Here is a 22,345-nt window from a genome sequence, read left to right as displayed (position 1 = left end):
AAACAGTTAGAACCACATAGTAGAGTTAGGAATATACTATATTTATTGAAAAGTGCATATCAAACGAAAGTTCTAACAACATTGAAAGGAAGTTTGTTCAGGGCTGTATTTGTAGTGTTCCAACATAATGTCCGTAGTTTGGATATCAATTGTTATGAAGAAGGCTTGGCTCACATTAAATGTCAAAAATCTTGTTGTTTACTTGCCCCTATTTCTGCAAGTAAGTTTAAATTTGACAGTCAAATTTGGTAAGCCCTGTTTCACTTTGTGTGTCTTAGTATTCTTCCCTTTGTTTGCTTTTTTAATCTCTTCTTCCTTTAATCTGCTAATTTTATATTTTTCAACATTTTCTTTATTTATTTGTTTTATTAAAGAGATTTTGTATGATACTCTTTTCCAAATGTTGACTTTTCTGCTAACAAGACCTGTTTCACATTATGTAGCTGTGGTGTGCCGGTAAATGTTTAACTGCTAACTGTCCAAGAAGTAGTCCTAATTTGTAGCATTTGCTGATTTCTGTGGTGTAAATATTCCCACCATGGCCTGTTTCAAGCTACTAATATGATGTTATTGAACTTAGATTTAAGCAGAGATACACACAATTGGCTTTCACAAGTCATTTACAGTCAGTTCCAGCATATTGTGGTTAGAGTATAATTTTGTTTATTGATTATCTGGGAAAATTGCTAACAGTTATTTTCATAATAAGCTTTGTTTTCTTCTATGAGCTTCTGCCATCTCCACATACACAAAAAAAATACACTGTTTTGTTGCTGTTGTTTCACCCCAAAGCTTGGGATTCATTTGTTTAAAGCTTCCATATTTTTTCACAGAAATTCTAATTCCTTATGATATTCCATTACCCAGATTCAGACTCAGTATGTACTTTTATTCTACTCAACATACCTCTCCTCTACCAAAAACAAAATGAACAAATCCAAACAGAGCCATCCACAGTTCTAAGAAGTCTTAATGTCTTTATCTACGCTTTCCTATTACATGATAATCTTTTCCTTAGATATTAGCTCATATTAGTCTGCTTTTTATTCAAGACCAATTAAATATTAAAATATTCCTCCAGCTCCATAATTAAAAACAATGGTTTTATGTTATATTCCCAATGCACTTTGTTTTATTTTTACTTATATTAAAACTTTTGGGCACAAAATACATGCCCAATAAAAGATGAATGAATGGACAGATAAAAGAATCATTACATGTTTGTTTCACCGTGGCAAAGAACTGCTCTCTTTCTTTTATTGGTTACCATAACCTATGAAATGTCCAGTTCCTGGCCCATATTCTGCTTAACACTCTCTGAAAAACCTAAAGACTATACAGAAAATTTATATAATGGAGTTTTGAATTATCCAAACAACCTCCACTTAACTTGGCATTTGATAAAACATATAAACAAAAAAAATCCACAATCGATTTGGCTCTGCCTTGTTGAATGCAAGAAATGCAACATCATAGACCACATCCACACTGAAAAGTATCTTCAAATAATATTTTTCCCAAAAAGTTTTATTCTCTTTAGGTTATCCATATATTCTCTTTCAGAGTATGGCGAGCTTTCAAAGTTTAAAAGAAAACCATAGAAAAACATTATTCTGACATATCATACATTGTCCCTGTATTCAGTTCCTCCTTCCTTTACTCATGAATGGCAACTATTTAGGAGCCTGTAAGCTTTCCCAGATTCACACCAATTCCCCAATGGACTAAGCCTCAGCCATACATAATCTAAAGGATGAAAAAGATAGCAAAACAACCTCCCCATTCGGAATCCAATGCAAACAAACCCCTGATGAGCAACTTGGACAACAACATCTCAAGAGTTCACCTCAGGGGTGGTTGTCATCACTTACTAGAGTCAATTCAAGAGACTATTTCAGCAGCTTTAGAGCAAAACGTCATCTTTAAAAGATTATCAACAAACACGATCACTAAGTTTAGCCACTGTTTGTGAAATTCAAGTCAAATGAAAGCAGCTGAGCATACTCAACAGGAGATAGCAGTTATTAAAAAGAAAGTGGAGAGAGGGAGGGAGAAAGGGAGAGAGGGTTGAAGGGAGTGAGGAAGTGAAGAATAACAGGAGGGAGGCAGGGAGGGAAAGAAGGAAAGAAAAAAAACAAAAGAAGAAACAAAAAAAGAAATCAGAAGCCAAATTTTAAAAAGAGTGAGGGAAATCAAAACATGCTATATGCTCCAAGTGTAAATGCTGAACAGTACTAGAGTCTTCAGCATAATTTCAACAGCTTCCAGATCTATCATAATTTGTTTTGCTTTTTCCTCTAACAAGCTTAGAAATCATCATTTATTTGGTATTGACAGGTGATCTTCTAATGGCCATGTTCTCAACTCACTACCCAAGGCTTCTACTACTACATGTCCTCTCCTTTCTTTGACTTGCTTGAAGTTTTTCAATGTTTTTGTTTTAGATTCCGTAGGAATGGAGACTGCTTAAAGCTTTTCTCACCTCTTGGGAAAATTTCTTTCAGAGGAAGTAACCCGGGGTGCCACTAATTGGCTTTGCATAACAGTAGGCAAATTTGGCCTTAAAGCAACTGTGACACTGTTTGCCAATCAGCTCAAATACAGATTACCAAAATCAGATTTTCTGGGAACCTCACAGATGTTTCTATTATGAATTCTAAAAACTATGTGGCTGTTGACACAAGTATCCCTAATGCCTTTCCAAGCAACTTAATGATTCTTCTCATTTAAATATTTACTTCAATTTCTTGCAAACCCCAAGCTGGTGTTTCTAAGTGCTTCATTGAAAAAGATCAAAAATATTCATCATGCACTGATTGGACCGATAAATCTAAGTTCTAAACTTTGCCAAGAGAAAGAAAAAAATGGACTTCTGGTATGTCTTCAAAATCAGTTGCCTCTAGGAATTTCCTGTACCATGCTCAAATTAGTTTTAATCCAATAGTATACTATTTTGACTGACCTTGTACATATTTCTTAAAAGAATAATTAAGAGATGTTTTGCTAAGTAGATCATTTTCATGATAAAGATATTTAAAAAGAAGAAAATGTCTGTTTTGGGTACAACACTCAGATAACTAAAATTTTTAAAAATCAAGTTTTTTGGTACGCATCTATGTGTCCACACAGATGCAGAGCTAATGGTTCCTGCTGATTTTATAATTACTTTGGGTTATGTAATACATATTATTCTGCTGATAATAAGCCCTAAGAAGCAAAATTTTGCTGTATTGATATGGCCTGGCCAAAAACAACAAGGGAAAGAAATAGCATTCAAAAAACTGGCAAAATGTTTATGAATTCTAATCCTCTGCACATGAATAAATACATCTGACAAAGAGCAGAGGCCCTCAGAAAGGCCCCTCTTGACCTTTCTAATGTGAGTTCAATTGCATGTTCAGTGTTGAGAAACTAAAGTGGGTTCTGCCAATGTTTTAAGTTCAAGCTTTACTACATTTTGTTATTTGTAAAAGTGAAATCCCAGATAATGAGTTATAATTGCTCTATTAATCACTGAATAAAGGGTTTGGAGGGAAACTGGGATTTGAAATCGCAATAGGTGGTATCTGAAAGACATTCTTTTGTATTTTCTTACCTATAGCTTACCATACAAAACTGCCGTGAAAACTGCATATATGCACTTTTTTTAAAATGGTGAGGTACATGCAATATGCCTTATATATTATTTCTCTAAAAGAATGAAATTTAGTGTAGTCGTAATGATCTTTGACCTTGAAAAAAATGCAGAAAACCAGGCCTTGGATTATAAATTATATTGTCAATGAAAGTGAGAAGAACTCTCCATTCTTTAATGCGTTTTATGTATTATATTTTCATCTCCTTTTTTCCAAATGAATAATAATGTAAAACACACTTGTATTTTTCTTTAATTTTTCACTTTTACTAATCTTTCTTTTTCTTATTCTGATAGACCTGACAACAAAATTTACCTTTCAAAAATTCAATAATCCCATATTCATTGTTACCCTTAAAGTATCTGCTAGGAAGTCTATATTCTTATTTATGTTCCCAAGAAAGTTTAATGCAAAAAATATAGAAAGGTATACATTATTGAAACCTCCCTTCCTTTAGTTTGCATTGAAAATTTTTAGGTTGTGCTTACGCAATTGAAGATCACCAACAAAAAGGGACAAGCTGGCATTTAGGGCATCATAATAACTAACTCAAATTTACCATAAGACATACACATTAATTAGTAAGTTCAATAGTCAATATAGCCAAAAATAATCATTTCAGTTAGCACTTACTGGAAATTTTAGCAATCTAAACACTCACACGGTCAGGTTTAATATTGTCCAGTGACACCTTTATTCCTTTCTCTTTCTCAGGCCTGGTCTTTCTAAACATACAGAAAAGGCACAGGTCTCAAACTTTAAATCAGGTGACATCATTGTCATTCTTTCTGTGTTCTGGTCTCCAATTAATTTCCATTTCCTTCTTAGGCCCAAGGCTCTGACTATCTTTTGCAATATGCAGTAGATTATAAATGTTCAAACTCTGACCAATTGGTGATTTTCAAACAGATGCCTCCAGGGTAGCCAACAACTGCAGTATTCACTCTCCTTTTTCTATCTTTTTGGAAGTCATTCATAAATTTAAAAGGGTGGTTTTAATATTTAATTCAGAATTTTGAAATATTTCCCTTCCTTCCTTCCTTCCTTCCTTTCTCCCTTCCTCCCTTCCTTCCTTCCCTCTTTCTTTCTTTCCTTTTTTTTTCTCGCTCTGTCGCCCAGTCTGGAGGGCAGTGGCGCGATCTCAGCTCACTGCAAACTCCGCCTCCCGGGTTCACACCATTCTCCTGACTCAGCCTCCCGAGTAGCTGGGACTACAGGCGTCCGTCACCGCGCCCGGCTAATTTTTTGTATATTTAGTAGAGACGGGGTTTCACCATGTTAGCCAGGACAGTCTCTATCTCGTGACCTCGTGATCCACCCGCCTCGGCCTCCCAAAGTGCTGGGATTACAGGCATGAGCCACTGTGCCCGGCCAGCGAGATATTTTCATATAGGAGTATTTAAGAATATGTACTCTCTCATATTGCCATCAATTTTAATGTCACTAATTGTTCTATAAAAGCAGTCTATTTCATCTCCATGAAAAGCACGTGTACTAAAATGACCAGAGTTCTCCCAGTCAAAAGGGCATAGAATGGCAGCAAGGTACAAAACACACTTTGCTTTACAGTAAACACAGATAAATTAAGAAAAACATGTAACTCCACACAATTGAATCTGTTCTGAAACATAATCATTTCTTAAATAAGGAGATCATAGGGGAGATCACTCCATCCTCATTGGAAATGTTGGGTTAAGAGCAAAAGATTGTAAGAGTATAGAGACAGAATCTCATTTGAATGCATGTGTTCAAAGAAAGGCAGTAAAATCCCTGATTTCCTTCCACATAGGCTGAAAAGTAGTTGGCTTTTGCAATCAGGTAACATTTCTTTCTGGCTAGGTCAATTATCCACGGAGCCACAAATCCACAGTTCATTCTGATTGTCTGCACATCTGTGTAAACCTTTATAATGCAAATATTAATATCAATAAGCTTCTGTAACATGTTTCTATATTTAAAATCAAATAAGTGATTTCAGAATACAGGTGACTATGCAAAAAATCTTATCTAGGGGGCAGAGAAGCACCCCAACATCAACTTATAAAATAAAAATAGCATTTATTTCTCGCACTCCCTTACTGCCACAAAAAATAAAAAAAATACTCAACATTCTGTTTGACATTATTGACTTACAGGAATCTCAGAAAGACACTAACATTTTAGAAAACTTTACACACCTTGAATTGTGTGCGATCTGAAACAGCAGTACTTTGTTGACAATAATCATTAGATAATTACATCCTTTGGGTTATTGTGCTGTCTAAAATTAATAAGACAGCCGGGCACAGTGGCTCACGCCTGTAATTCCAGCGCTTTGGGAGGCCAAGGCGGGTAGATCACGAGGTCAGGAGTTTGAGACCAGCCTAACCAACATGGTGAAACCCCGTCTCTGCTAAAAATACAAAAATTAGCTGGACGTGATGGCGCACACCTGTAATCCCAGTTACTTGGGTGACTGAGGCAGGAGAATTACTTGAACCAAGGAGGCGGAGGTTGCAGTGAGCCGAGATCGCACCACTGCACTCCAGCATGGGTGACAGAGTGAGACTCTGTCTCAGATAAAAAAATAAAAAAAGAAATTAACAAGAGTAAAGTATTTGAGCAATGCTTAAGTTTTCTCTCTCATATTTTTTCTTCAAATTAACAATGTACATTTTTACTTCAATAAATATGAAAAATAATAATGTGGAAACACTGCAGATTTATAAAATAATGACAATAAGAACTATATGTTCTATGTGCAGAAGAAAAGGTACACTTTGTTTCATAAATACTACAGGCAAAGGCATGCATTACAGTTAAAAATGATATGAATGACAGATTTTTAAAAAGACTTTGTACATGTTTATCTAATAAGCAAAATCATATTGCAAATTCATAAAAGAAAGGCAAAATGCATGTGATAGTCCTAACACTACTGTATAATCACATAGAAAATGAGTTAATGGATAATATTAATGAATACATAGAAACTGAAATATTTGCTGAATTGCAACTAATTGGTTGAAAACGTTGCCACGAGCTGGAAGTGAACCTCATTGCAATTGGATCTGAATTCTGCAGAGTAGTCAGAAAATATGTTGCAATGTAGCCATGTCATGTGAAAGAAAAAATAACGGTCTTTGGCCATTTAGATTCATGTTCATATCTTGGATCTTATAATACATTCTGACTACATGACTTTGGATGGATTTCTCAATATTTTTGAGACTCATTCTCACCATCTGTAAGATGGAAATACCCATCTCTTAGCATAAAGAATTCTTAAATGTTGACAAAAATAGTTTACCAATTTTTAAAATAGTTTTTTTCCAGAAATAACATAATCCTACAAGAAACCTCCAGACATTTTTTAAAGTTTTATTTCTTATTCAATGTTTCCATAATCATTGGTTGGATCAGTAGACAAAACGTTCTTCTTATTTTGGAGCTCTGTGGCTAACCTGATTGAAGGGAGTGAGTGCTATGTGGATTCTATACCTGGAAAAACACTGTAGTATATGAGAACATGTAAACTTATCTTATTTAAGGTTTACCTTCTTTCTTAATAGTAAGAGCAATGTTAAGCTTTCTGAGTATGCAGAATTTTTTTTTTTAGTTTAAAAATATGCATGCATACATCCCTGAATCTTTACCCCTGCCCTTTTGTACTTTTACTTTTTTACCTCATTTCCTAGAAGCGCATTTACACAGGCTTCTGATGCGTCACAGATGGCTGTGAGATCATGTCCTCCTTCTAGAGCCAACACCACACGTCCATCAGCCAATGTCATCAATTGCTTCGTCAAATGACCAAAACCTACCACAATACAAACAGAATATTTCAAAGTGTTAAATCAAGAGAAAATGATCACTAGAATCTAACGTTGATTGAGCACATATTTCGAGTAAGTCATTACTGAGCATTTTCTGTGTGCTAATTCATTCAATACTCAAAATAACTTTATGGATTAGGTCCTATTATTATCTCTATTTTACAGATAAGGGACCCAAAGCCCAAGATCCCACAGCTAGCTAAGAAGTATCACAACCAAGACTGGCACCAATCTGACTCTTCACCAGTGCACAGTGCTGCTTTTCATAACACAGTCTGTACGTATCTGGATAAAAAAACTGAATATGATTCAGCCAGTGTTAACAAGGTAAACTGCTCCATTTGCTTGCCATATGCTTCCTGTCTCCATCATTGGCCTTTATTATAGAAGTTTTCTACGCCCCCAATTGCTATCTGTTACAAATTTACATTATCTAACATAATTATTTACATTATCTAATGTAATGTAAAATCTATTACATTAGATTTTTATAAGCATTATTTTATTGTGAAACCTTTGATAAATGCAAAATATGAATAACATCTATACATGTTATAAAATACAATAATATGGCAAATATCTGCTTTTTTACCTTGCAACTTAAAGAAAATTAAGTTAGCAACACTTTTTAAACCCCCATGTGCCTCTCCCTGATAGTAGCTATCCTCCTCCTTGTGGAAGATCAGGATCCTGAATTTATAATTCCATTGCTTTCCTTTGTTTAATTTCCTTGTTTTTTAACTTTATAAAAATGGTCTTATAGTTTTGCAACTTACTGCTTTCACGTATTTTGTTAGCTCATCTCTGTTGATGCCTGTAGCTATAGTTTTTTTGCTGTCTAGTAGGCCATTATATGTCAACAGAGGTTATCTACCCGTTCTTCTATTGACAGAGAGTTGGTTTTCTTGTTATCACCAAATTCCAGTTTTTTTACCATTACAAATAATGTCACCATGAACATTCTTACATGAGTCTTCTGGTGCACATATGCACATGTGAAATGGAATTGTTGAGTCTTACAATCTGCTAAATAATGCCAGATTATTTCCAAAGGGCTATTACCAAGCCCCACTCTCAGAAACAGTATATGTAAGAATTCCAGTTAAGTCACATCCTTGCCAACATTTGGTATGATTTGCTAAGTGGGTGCTAAAAAAAATGGCATCTTATTGTGGTTTCATTCAGTGTAAGAGGGGAGCTTTCTATTTCTAATTTAACTTAGAGATTTCATTACAAATGTAATTTAATCTAATTATTTCTTTACACAGATAGACTTTTCCCCATAATTTGACAGTATTGTTAGTTACATTAATTAATATTTCAAATATGAAGCCATCACTGCATTTAGGAAGTAAAATAAGCTTGGTCATAATGTATTATCTTTTTAATACACACCTGGATTTGTTTTGCTAATACTTTGTTTTAAGATATTTTTTGAGTATGTTCATGAATGGGGTTAATCTGTAATTTTCCATTCTTATATTGACCATAATTAATTTTGATGTGGTTGGGACCCTCTGTTTTTATTATCTGATGCCAGAATGTCAGGGAGAAATCTCCTATGAAACCATTAGGGTCTTGTGTTCACTTTGAAGAAGATTTTTAAGTATTGATTGAATTTTTAAGGGATTATATGACTACATCTGCTTTCTATATCTTCCTAAGTTATATTTTTACAGGAGTTTCCTTCTTTTATTTTAGTGTTTGAATTTGCTGAAATAAAATATTTGTTTATTATATTATTTTGAAATTCCATATAGATGTAGGTGGATATTGTCTGTAAATATTTCCTTGATCTCTTTTATGTTCTCTTTCATATTTTCCATCTCTCTCTTTCCTGCATTATGTATATTTTTGATTCAGAGATGTCTTCCAGACTTTCCCTCTTCAGAGATCTCTAATCTGCTACATCACACCTTTAGTGACATTTTCATTTCTGTGATTATATTATTTAACTCTAGAATTCCGATTTTGTTCTATTTCATGACTTATTGGTCATTATTATACTTTCTTAACTCCTTGTTTATGTTTTTATTTCTTCCTTTATTTATTTCAGCATAATTATTTTGTATTCTGCAACTGACTTTTGAAATCTTTTGGCTTAGTTTGCTCTCTGTTGTTTCTGCTGCTTCATGTTCATGTTGCCTTTATTCTCCCGTTTTAAAAATTTTTATTAATTTATTTAATTTGTGGAGTACTTTGAGCTTGTATTCATTGTAACTTCATACGTGAAAAATATCTGAAGCTTGGTGCAATGGACTGAATGTCACTACCCCCCAAAATTTATATGTGGAAATTCTAAACGTCAATGTGATGTTTTTGAGAGGCAGCCTTTGGTAATTAGGTAGAGTCCTCATGAATGAGATCAGTACCCTTACAAAAGGGACCCCAGAGAGTCCTCTAGCTCTCTTGTTGTCTTCTAACGATCCAAGGAGAGGCTGGCACTCTTTAATTCAGATTAAGTAGAGTCCTCATGAATGAGATTAGTACCCTTACAAAAGGGACCCAGAGAGTCCTCTAGTTCTCTTGTCGCTTTCTAAGGGTCCAAGGAGAAGTTGGCAGTCTTTACTCCAGAAGGCCCTCACCAGAACCTGACCATGACGGCAAGCTGATCTCAGACTTACAGTAATCAGAACTGTGAGAAATAACTGTGAGAAACAACTTTCTGTTGTTGATAAGCTATCAGTCTATTATACTTTGATACAGCAGCCTGAACTAAGACACCGGATTTGAATGTGATATCTGTCTTTCAAGTCTGGCTCAAGTGTGATATTGTTTGCTTTTGCTGGATATCTGGGACACTACCATCTAGGATCTATTTTAAATTCTTCTATTGCAAGACTGGTTGTGGAGTTTGCTGTTGTTGTTTGCACATGTATATCATAAATATGGACCTTAAAACTTTATTATAGATTCTCATGGAGAAGAAAGTCAGGGCATCTTTCCTTTCCTCTCCTCTCCTCTCCTCTCCTCTCCTCTCCTTTCCTTTCCTTTCCTTTCCTTTCTTCCTTTCTTTCTTTCTTTCTTTTTCTTTTTCTCTTTCTCTCTTACATTCTTTCTCTCTTTTCTCTGAAACTTTCTTTTGGAAATTCCCTTTATTGATGGCAAAAGCTAAGAGAGATATGTTGTTTTATTTAGGAACATTTTCTTTTCCAAAGTGTTGGCCCTTTGTCATTCTTTCTTTATTCTGGTCTCCAATTAAATTCCCTTCCATTTTTAGGCCCAAGCCTCTGACCCTCTTTTACAATATGCAGTAGATTATTAATGTTCCAACTCTGATCAATTGGAGAATTTGGTGTAGATGCCCCCAGGGTAGTCAACAGCTTCAGGATTTACTCTCCTTTTTCTATCTTTTGAAAGTCAACCATAAATTTAAAAGGATGATTTTAATATTTAATTCTGCATTTTGAGATATTTTCACATGAAAGTGTTTAAGAATATGTAATGTCTCATATTGCCAAATTTGAATGCTTTTCATTCAACATTTAGAAAAAATTATCATGGCATCCAACCTATCCAATTTCAGGGGCAATTGCCAAAAGGTAGGGTAAATAAAAATAAATAAAAATATGTGTTTCAATAGAACATTTCATTTTTTATATGCTTTGTGAACTTACAGTGAAAAAACATTTAATTTTTAAATCAATTGAATTTTTTTATAATTCATAGATTTTATTTTTTAGAGTAGTTTTGTATTTACAGAAAAACTGAGCAGGAAGTACAGCAAGTTCCCATATCCAGTCCCTTTCTTTCCATATTATTAATATTTTGTATTATTTTGGTACATTTGTTATGACTGATAAGCCAGTACTGATGCATTATTATTAACTAAAGTAGAGGTTCACACTTTGTGTTGTACATTCTATGGGTTTTGACAAATGCATAATGGCATGTATCCACCATTACACTATCAGACAGAATCGCTGACTGCCCTGAAAATTTCCTGTGATCTACCTATTCATCCTCCCTCTCTGCCCCTCAACCCCTGGCAACCAATGATCGTTTAATTATCATAGTCTTTTGTTTTAAAGGAAAATAAATTCTCAGGATGTGTTTGGTAGAATTTAATGAAAGCCTATAAAATCATCAGATAATGAGAACCTGAAACTAAATTAGGTTACTTCTATTTTGAACAATAAAATAAAACATTAATCCTAGTAATGCCTTAAGATAATCCGCTTGGTAAACAACTGCTTAGATTTTCCCTTCTAGTCTAGCACTTGAGGTTCACCATGAACAGGATGAGTTAATCTCCTCAATATCTTGAAGCACTTTAATGTTGATTTTTAACCACTTAACTATTTGGATGGAAGTCAAATTACTCACTTTACAATTATCCCATGTTTTAAAATTCTTCACAAAAATTCATTCTAAAAAGGACTTAAAATTAGTTAAAAACTTATCAAGCATTTTAGTATGTCTCAATTTCTATGGACCTCATTATGATGCCAATAAGAATCTTTTACACAGGCCACTTAAGAATGAGGCTGTCCACACTAAACTACCTTATTACCTGATGACAATAAAAAGAATGATAAACATTCAGAAAAGAAGTAATGCAAAATTTTGATCCCTAATGCTCAGAAATATTCTTTCCCTAAGCCAAGATTAATAGCACATAGTAATTAGTACCATTCTAGAAAATTTATGTAAAAACCCTAATATGTAAGGATACATTTCTGTTAATCATATTGTTAAATATTCTAGACAGCTTTTTCTGTAAGCTAAACCAGGGCTACAGTGATAATTTTAAAAGGTATGATAAATCAAGCCAGAAATCTTACTAATAATTTCTAGTAATTTAGAATTCAATTATGTAAAGTCACTACTGAACAAATCATATCACTGGATTAAAGAAAGAAAGACAGAGAGAGATCCAAATCTGGTTTAAGTTCACTCTTTCCTCTGGGAATGAAAAAAGTACCATAAAATGCCAAATTTAGATGGGATAGTAAAAAGTGGAAGGAAAGAGTGGAATGAAGTTAATCTTTGATCTCTATCCAAATTCCTCTTTCTTTTACCTACAGGGTTTATTTCCATTCACATGTTACCCATGTGATCTCTGCAGTCAGAGATTGAGGCAGCTGAACTCTGAGTTATGCATGCACAAAACATTCAAGTGATGTATAGAAATTTCTACAAGACCCATGCTCCTTCTTCAGATCAAAGTAAGCAATTCAAGATTATTTTGATTATCATGAATTCTGCTGTGTTCATTGTTACTGTACATATTAGAAACATTAAAAATGCCAGCCAAGTGTGGTTACCGAGGTGAAGGTATCATTTTTCAGGACATATTAGATAAAGGTTTCAGTGGCATGTGTACGTGTGTGTGTGTGTGTGTGTGTGTGTGTGTGTGTGTTGGAGCAAAGCATATATAACATTTTTAGTAAGCATGATTGCAAGTTTCATGTAATCGTATTTACTTCTAGCTTCATTAAAGACACAAAAGCTCATCTTACATCTCACAGTAAATTTAATAAAACCTTTAGAGTTGAAAAATTACAGCAGAGACCTTCCTCAAGGGGGGTTGAGTGTTTTGAGTGTGAGGGCTGATCGGCTAAGTGATTAAGTGGAAAACATGTTCCTATACCATGGTACCTTGTAGGCTCAAGCAATCACTGGACATAGAGATGGAATGGGGTTCTCAACATTCACGTAGGCCATCAGTTTCAGAACTGAGTGCAGAGCTGAGGGAGGAACCTGGATGACTTAGGGAAGCCACATGTGCAGGCTCAGGTTAGTGACTGGTATTGGGATGCATTGACTAAAAATCAGCCTTAAGAGTCATCCCTACTACCTGCATTGACTATAAAAGAATCTGTATATTTTAGAGGTGTTGGTTTCTGCTAAGAAATCATATTGTGTCAGATACTTTTTTTTTTTTTTTGAGATGGTGTCTCTCTCAGTCACCCAGGCTAGAGTGCAGTGGCATGATCTCGGCTCACTGCAACCTCCGCTTCCCGGGTTCAAGCGATTCTCCTGCCTCAGCCTCCTGAGTAGCTAGGACTACAGGCGTATGCCACTATGCCCAGCTGATTTTTGTATTTTTAGTAGAGACAGGGTTTCACCATGTTGGTTGGCCAGGATGGTCTCGATCTCTTGACCTTGTGATCCACCCACCTCGGCCTCCCAAAGTGCTGGGATTACAGGCGTGAGCCACCATGCCGGGCCATGTCAGACACCTTTAAAAAGAGATTTGGTAGCTTAAACTTTTATTTTAGGAAATATTTTAGAATGAGGCATTCATCAAACACCATAACTACTGCTAAACAATCCTACATGTAGCCTGGTTGTTTTAAAAATTATCCATCAGCATTAAACTATAAGCATGAGAAGGATTCTACACTGTAACAAATCATTTCTTTTGATGACCCAGCGGAGCTGAACTGGTAACTACCAAGACCTTGACACCATTGAGAAAGAGAATTAGAAGGGCCTTTTCAGCATGAAATCTTCTGTTTGGTTCCATTAATTTAGTAGAAGCAAATTTAATATTTTTGATTATAAAAATAGAATTAAATAAGCTATCAATACGGTAATGGTTTCAAATTATCATTTTCAATTTGATTTCCTGATACTTTATAGGGGTTGGTTTCTGCTAAGAAATCATATTGTGTCAGTATTTTCTCTAGTTTAGAAGTTGTTTGAAATGAAAAGTTGCTCTAAGAAGGCTCAAAGATTAAACCTTATATATGTATTTAATAACCATGTCAGATGACACAAAAGAATTCATTCTTCAAGGTGGCATATCTCAAATGCTTCTCTCTAACATTTCCAAATAGTTCCCAGAGAATGGTGGTAGTGAAAGGAAACAACCTTATCTAGCTTTATTTTAATTTTCATTTAAAAAAACTATATTAAAAAAATTAATGCATTTTCATTGTAAGAAATTTGGAAAATGATAGAAAATAATAAATAAATCTAAATAGTATAATAATATATAATAAACAGGCTCTGTTGTGATATATCATATAAAATGTTATCTTTGATAAATATATAAAATAAATGATAATTATAAAACAATTATAAATAATAATAAATATATAGTTCCATCAACCAGAAATAGCCAATTCTACCTTTGCGTATTTCATGCTTCTTGTTGTATTTTGTAAATAAAACAGAATCATTCTGGTTTTTTTTAAATTACATTTACAAATATCAAATAGTGGATAAATTTTTCATTTCTGTACAATATCATTTAAAATGTATCCATGCACCAAGCAATTCTGTTTTTAGATATTTAAGTGTGTTATTAGGTTTTTAGTTTAATATACAAGGTAGCAAATAATAGCCTAATGTATAATCAAAGTGACCAATGTATGTTAGTATTTATCTTATTCTAGTGTTATTATGTATTATTAGGGTTGGAAGAAGCCTTGCTCTTTTTATTGCTAACTTCTCTGTGTCATCAGAGCATGGGCTAGAACCTACGTAGTAAAGCACGTAAAGCCAAAATGAGAACAAAGTTTATACAGTCAGGACTGTATAAACTTTTTTCTTTTAGAACCCATGTATATTTAGCAATGCCTATTGTGAATAACCTAATGTTTTGATAGAAGCTCAGAGAAATGAGAAATTCTCCCACAAAGTCTGTTTCTATTACAAAATTGCAAATGGTGTTGGAAGTCTCTATGGAGGCCAAAACTGAGTTAATGCTGTAGTGGGTTGAACAGGGAATTGTCTCCAATCTACAATTTAGTTACTATTGCTATCCTGCCTCCCTGTAGTAAAATAGATCAGACCCTAGAATCAGCAGCCAATTCTCAGAGAAAGATACCTCAATCATGATTCATTTGGTTAATAAAGAAATGGTAACACATTGTGATCTATTGGATAAGTCATTTTACTTCTACTTAAACATTTGTTGACTTTGCTGATGCCAGTCTCCGATTCACGACAAGTCTTCCCCCAACTATTATTTTCTTTCTATTGAGGAAAGCCTCCAGTTAAAAAAAGGAAACAACAAAAATTATTCTGGCAACCTCCATCCTCAATCTGCCATTCAGCAGAGGCACTAGCGTCCAGATAAGCAGAAGTGACAGCTTTTGAAATACTCACTGGCAACTGATTTGTATTATTTTTGTAACTCTTCTATAGCTAAAAAGTCTCACTACCAATTTACTCATTTATTAACATGTCAATTACATTTGGGCCTGAAATGTTTGTGTGGACTTCACCACACATTTAATATAGTAGGGATCAAAGAAGTCACACATTGTTGCCCTATTTTCATTTGAAATTAAATTTTTCTCATCCATTGGACTATCTTCTGTAGTTATACCCAGAAAGGATTACTGAAGAAGGCACATCCAGGGAAGTCTAATTATAAAAACTGTAGCCATTTTCCTCACTCTCTAAACCCTGTGGTCATTAAGTTACCATGTTATTCTTTAGGAAAATGCAGTCAGGCTCAAGTAGAGAGAGAAATTTGGGTAGCATGTGGCAGTCTCATGTATTGTGAGGCTCTCCAGCAGGACTTCAAAGCAGAATCTGATTGTTGCAGATGGGAAGAATGCTTTCCACAGAAATACCTTTTTAAGACTCATGGTGCTGTAATTCATATGGTAGGCACTTGTGATTCGTTCCTGATGATGTTGGGATCATTTAACTCACAGAACCATTGTCGCTACCATAAAGTCCTTTCATCTGTAGCCAAAAAGGTTTATTTCATGCAAATGAAAAATTTTCATTAAAGTATCACCTTAATAATGGGCAAAGATATATATTTTCTGGTTATGTTTAAAATGTAAATTTATGAACATATTCTGAAGAGTCATTTCATGTTAGGATCTTTACTTATTTGATGTCCCAGGACTCTTTCCAAGTTCATTGAATCCGGAAATCAATTTTAGAAGAAATATGGAGATTATTATCATTAAATCTTTCAGTTGGCTTATTCCAAGCAGCCCTATAAATACTACATATGTTTTAAAGAAAGCATTTCCAACCACAGTAAAAATGCTTTTACTCTTCTAGTCAGTGATGCTCCAGGAGGCAAGTTTATATTCTCAGCACCTTTTGAAAGCAAATGTATATTTCGTTTGTATCCTAAACAAAGTCTGAAACAATGGAATACTTCAATGCCATTACTTTTGTAAGACAAAATTGATCCTCAGAAATTCCTGAGAAAATAAATGGCAAGATGATTGACTGGAACTTTAGTTATCCATCAATCCATCCATCCATCCACTCACCCATCCCTTCATCCATCTATGATCCAACTACAAATCAACTATTATTTACTAAATACCTATGATGTGCCACAGTTTATACATAAATCTGATACTTCTATTAAATATGACTTATTACAAACTCTATTTGAACCTCAGTTTTATTACCTACATATAAAATTAAATACTACTTATTCTACCCCATAGGTTTGAAATAAATATTTAATTATTAAAGGCCAACTGCAAAATGGACACACAGTTTATCAAACAGAGGCTGGCATATGGCAGGTGCTCAGTATTTATACTTTTTTTTTAAGAGATGAAATCTCATCCTGTCACCCAGGCTGGAGTACAGTGGCACCATTTTTTTCAAAAGGAAATGGTCTTACTATGTTGCCCAGACTGGTCTAGAACTCCTGGCCTGAAGCAATCCTCCTGCTTCGGCCTCCCAGAGTTCTGGAATTAGAGGTGTAAGCCACCATGCCTGGCCAGTATTTATACTTTTAATGAAAGCTTTTAATTTAACAATTATAGATCTAGATATTAATTTCAAGTTTATATATTCCAATTCTACCATTTTAAGAAGTGGATGAGGAAACTAAGGCCCATAGTGATACTAGAGAGCAGTATTTTGAGGAAAAGTAAAGAAGAGCAAGTAAAACATGAAAAATGTTATGCTCTTATGATATATCTGCTATAGAATAGCTGTTTTCCTTTTTGAAGAATGTTTTTAAAAAAGACATTATGGCCAATATAAGTAGAAAATCATGTTCAAAGATAGGGGTGAGGGTGAGGAGTGAGAGATGTGTGGGGAAGAAGTTCAAGACCAAATAAATATAATACACTAAATGAAAAAGTCTGAAGTCTTTCTGGCCACAAACTCTTGCTTACGTAGGTCTATGGAAAAAAAAGACATATTTAGCTAAAAAAAAACTTAACTTATACAAAATTTAATTGATTTAGTTTTACACAGGATAAAACTAAAACACCATGTCTTCAAGAGGACTCAAAAAATAATTGTGGTAGATCCATTCACTTAAGAGATACCTACTGAGAAGCTACTACGTGATCAAGGAACTGTGCTGGCAATGAAGACACAGTTAGGAGTCAAGCAAAGGTGTTCATTACCCTTATATGGTTTATAAACTAATGTTAGTGAGAGCTAATATAACCAGGCACCATGCTAAGTATTTGAAATGCATTATCTCATTTATTCATCACATAACTTCCCAAGTAATAAGAAAATTAACTTGCCCAAGCAACAAAGGTCAATCAATGACAAAGTTGGGATAAGAGGTTGGGTCAGTTGACTTTATTGCCTGTCATCCAAACCACTCTTCTGTGGCTAAATCCAAGTAATATTGAAGTGCAAATTTAATGTACTAGTACTACAATCACTGTGCCAGTTATGCCTGAAAAATAATCCTCAAATGTTAATGACTGTAACCCATTCTTACTTAAGTTATAACTTACAGTAGTTAAAACTGAAATATCCACTTCGATTTTTTTTTGCTATTTTTTCAGTTTGAAAAGAAATATATCAACCCCTCAAAAAACTAATTCCTTTTCAAACTAACCCTTGTATCTAAGCTTGCATTTTAACTTGAGCATTGCATTAATTCATGGTAGTACTCCCAAAATTCAACTCAAGTTACGATGGCCATGGCAACACTTATAATTGACCATTGCCAAAAAGCTTATGCACTGATTTGCCATATTCATCCTCATGGTTTCTTCATACCTAATTGCTTTTTATAAACTGATATTGTCAACTAGCATAGTACCTGACACACAATAAGTTATCTGGTCTTTAAACAAACCACAACAAAAATATTACTATTGAATCTCAATGTGTATATTCTTCATAAACAGATTATCATTCATGTTTAAAGTGCTAGATAAGTATCAGCTACATTACACAGATTTGTTAAATGGTAGAAAAACAAACTATTGCCTTCTAAGGAAAATGGGGACAGGTCTCATTGCCAAAAGCATTCCGTGGAATTGCATTTCCCGAATGACCTGCGTTTTTAATTTCAAGACCAAAATACCTGATTTTTAAAAGATAAGTATCTACCCTCTGGACAAAACTGATGACTTCTTATTTTTCCTGCCATAGGTCGAGGCTCAGGACCCATTCAAATTATAGGTTTCAAGCAATCATTTAATTTAGATTAAATTAGACAGCAATTGTATGTTAAATAAATATGAAATGGCTCTAAATGCATTTGTTAAAGATTAAGAATTCCAGAATACATAAGCTTCTGTTATACATTTAAATGATGATTTTTAAAATAAATCACCATTTAATTGAAATACTTAAAGAATATTTGCAAAAGAAAGCATAACATTTAGCAAACTTCCTAAGAATCTAGTAAGCTAGATTCTTAGATAGGATAAGAATCTAGCTTACTAGATAGATAGTAATAAGATAGGATAGCTTTTTTTTTTAAACAGGCAATTCTCCAACATCAGTGCAGAAAATCTGCAGTACAAACATAACCAAGATCCTACACCATCTTTACAAATGCCATGATTCAACCTGTCAATATGGATAAAATAAAGGCTTCTTTTCAAATACTTATCACAGTGGTTTGTTCTGTTTTGTCTATTCCCACCTGCCATTAAAAAAATCATTAAAAGAAAATAAAGACTGCCTCCAATTTCCATGAAATATTTCCATATAAGTATCATGTTTTGGGGAATAACGTTACATATTCCATAGCATGTTGGATCATGGTTTTTAACTTGCACGATTTTCCTACTTTTCCAAGTTGGAGGTGTGGGACATGAAAAGGAAGTCTTCCCTTGATTATGCCAGAGGTCTTTAATCTTAAGCCGTAGTCTATTTGTGAATGAAGCCCAATATCCAACTTATATTAAGTGCTATAAAACCTTCATAATGGTAAAAATAGAGTATTTCGGGTAAGGTAGTGACATTTTAGGTCAAACACTTCAAGACACTTAGGGGATCTGAGAGAAGATGACAAGATTGTGGAATTGAATGATGAGAGAGTGAGGTAAGCAGAGGCCAGATTCAGGATGGGGAGATCAAAGATAAAGAGGAGTTGCCAGGACTTTGGGGAATAGCTGGGTATGTACCAGAATAAATAAAAAAGCACGATGCTGGCCATTCTAGAATCATTCAAACTGAGAAGTCATGGACATCTTTCAACGAGGGTCTGTAATGAGATTAAGCAACTACTTTTCAAACTAAAGAAGCTCACAGATGCATTAGACTGAGAGTCAAGCTGGAATACACTAGGGATATGCAGCTGTTGGGTCTATTGCTCTACCCTTAGAGTGTGAGTTCAGACTTTTCAAAAATAGTTAAAACTTCAGAATCTGGATATTAATAGATAGATGCATAAGATTAAAAATAGCACTTTATTAAATTGGGAACATCAGCATTTCACTTATCCCAATCACAAGTGTTATAGCTTCAGAAAAAAAATAGCATCTGGGTGTTCAAAATTACCTAATTAATAAGAGGTGACAAAGGAAATTCAAAGTGATTATTAAAGGAATAAAGCTTTTGTCACTATCACTGTGTGTCAAAAGAGTTGTGTAACTCATCCTAATAATTTCCAACTTCAGACAAATTCATCGAAGAGACATTACTTCTCTTAGGAGACACCCAGGCATTCTCTGCCAGCTGCTTAAACCCTCTGTAGACATTTGTCAGTTTTTATTATCATAAAAATGTTAACTGCTTAGGAAAATTATCTAGTCTACCTTGGGAAGCATCAGTAACAGAGCCAGGGTGTCACCACTGATTCTGAATTTGGATAAAATTAGTCAATACTTACAAATGATATTAGTAACTAAATCTAACTCAGGTTCTATAACCTGCCGGATAATTGGATGTGCCAATTCCCATCTCTGGACTTTGCTTTGTTTCTCTAAGGGTCAAATATAAGTGTTAGACTATTCTTAAAGTGGAGTTAGCCTCTGATTAATCAGAATCACCTGGGTGTTTTTTGAGCTTCATCCCAGATCAAGTTTGAATCTAAATCTGAATCCAAATCTCTGCATTTAAAGTAAGTTCCTCTATTGAGGTTGGAGTTTCTCCACTGAGGTCCTTCTACCTGCATTGAGGTTTGAAGGTCATCTGACTACAAAACCTTAAAGACTTCCTTCTAGTTGTGTCATTTGAGTTGATCCTTTGACAACTTTTACAACTTTTTAGTAGTCAACAACTTAAGCCTACCAAAACAAAAACAAAAAACAGGTTTTGAATTGTTTATCAAAAAGATAAATAATAGAATACATTGTTACTCCAGGTTAGGACTTCCATGAAATTGTATGGGAGGTGGCATTTCATCCTGGTCTTTTACTTCTCCCCTGCATCCCAACCTCCCTTTCAAGTGGTCTTTTCTTCTTCCCTCTAATCCCTGTGAAATCTGCTTTGACACAATGAATTTACATCAACGGCTTGTTTTTATCAGGTAGTTTTAGATTTGGGAGACACATCTCAACATTTAAATACTAATACTTGCAAAACTCATAGAAAAGTGCCTAACATTGTAAGACTTATGTAACTGCTCGTTAATTTTAGAAAGATATGACATTTTTTTCTTCTCTAGGAAGATTGCTCAAGTGGAATTGTGTCCTGGCTTTCACAAAATATAGTCCTAAAGGAAACAATTTGCACACATTTAACACCAAACTGGTTACCATCATGTTGGTTGCTTTATGATGAATTATAAACAGTTAAATGCCAACATGAGGAAAACCTTCCAAAAATAGTAAATAAATAGTTTAGGTATCATGATAAGGGGCAACTCCTTGGAAATGCTAATTTGCAAAATAATACATAAGTGCCCTTCTGACTTTGTGTTTCTAACAATTAGAAATTTTTCTTGAAGTACATTGGCTATTCTTTATCATTAGGCCTTTACATTAATTGTGGCTTATTATTGATTAACTCAAGTATTTACTGAAAAAAGTTTTCTATGCTGTAATTACCTCTTTATCACTAACAACTTAAAAGGGCAAATGTTTGAGTTGCACAGAGGATCTGAAACATGTAATATTACTAAACAAAAGCAACTTGGGCTATACTGAACCAACCAGAGAACTAAATATGAGAGGCCGTGATTCTCAACAGAAAACAAGTGTTCAGGCCCCTAGGATTAAAACTAAGTTTTTAAACAGAAGAACTCTCATTAATTCCACTATCATCATTTAACTACAAGGAAAAGCAGGTACTCCTGGTGGGTACTCCTCAGAGACTCTGGCCTCAGCACTCCATTATCCCTCTGCAAACACGGTTCATCAGTGAATGTTTTCACTGTCACAGTTATATCCATTATCACTGAACCAAAGACTGAAATCTCGTTTTCTTCCTACTCACCTTTTCTAGACCTTATCTCCTATCAGAAATGGCCAGAAAGGTGTTTCTTTGCACATCTACCTGATTTTAATTGACTGTATTTAAATATTATCCATTATCCATCATCCTCAGTTTCTCCTCCTGCTGTCGCTACTTTGGCCAATAGGTAATCAAGATTGTGAAACTTTAATGTCTTTCAACACTAATGACACACTATCTCAAACTACCCAATGACAAATGAGCTTAAACTGCTCAGTTTGGTAATCAGGGCACCAATATGCCATTATTGTTTAAATGGCTGCACTGAATAGGTTTTCCTTAGCATGTATTAGATAAGAGCATAGATGTGGGGGCCTGAATTTCATCTCTCTCACTGTCATCAGTGTC

General features: G+C 34.4%; 1 protein-coding gene across 2 annotated transcripts in view; it reads right to left on the bottom strand.

Annotated features, from left to right (window-relative positions):
- HDAC9 (histone deacetylase 9) overlaps positions 1-22,345 on the bottom strand; it is a 921,220-nt gene that overhangs the window by 46,257 nt on the left and 852,618 nt on the right. For both annotated transcript variants that reach the window (XM_011944150.1, XM_011944151.1), the window contains exon 23: positions 7,301-7,434. In XM_011944150.1, coding sequence (XP_011799540.1) covers positions 7,301-7,434 — 134 coding nt within the window. The remainder of the gene's footprint in view (positions 1-7,300; positions 7,435-22,345) is intronic.

This window comes from Colobus angolensis, unplaced genomic scaffold (genome assembly GCF_000951035.1).
Source record: "Colobus angolensis palliatus isolate OR3802 unplaced genomic scaffold, Cang.pa_1.0 Scaffold229, whole genome shotgun sequence".
Taxonomy (NCBI): domain Eukaryota; kingdom Metazoa; phylum Chordata; class Mammalia; order Primates; family Cercopithecidae; genus Colobus; species Colobus angolensis.
The sequence above is the reverse complement of the archived record's forward strand: the minus strand, read 5'-3'. Positions and strand labels throughout refer to the sequence as shown.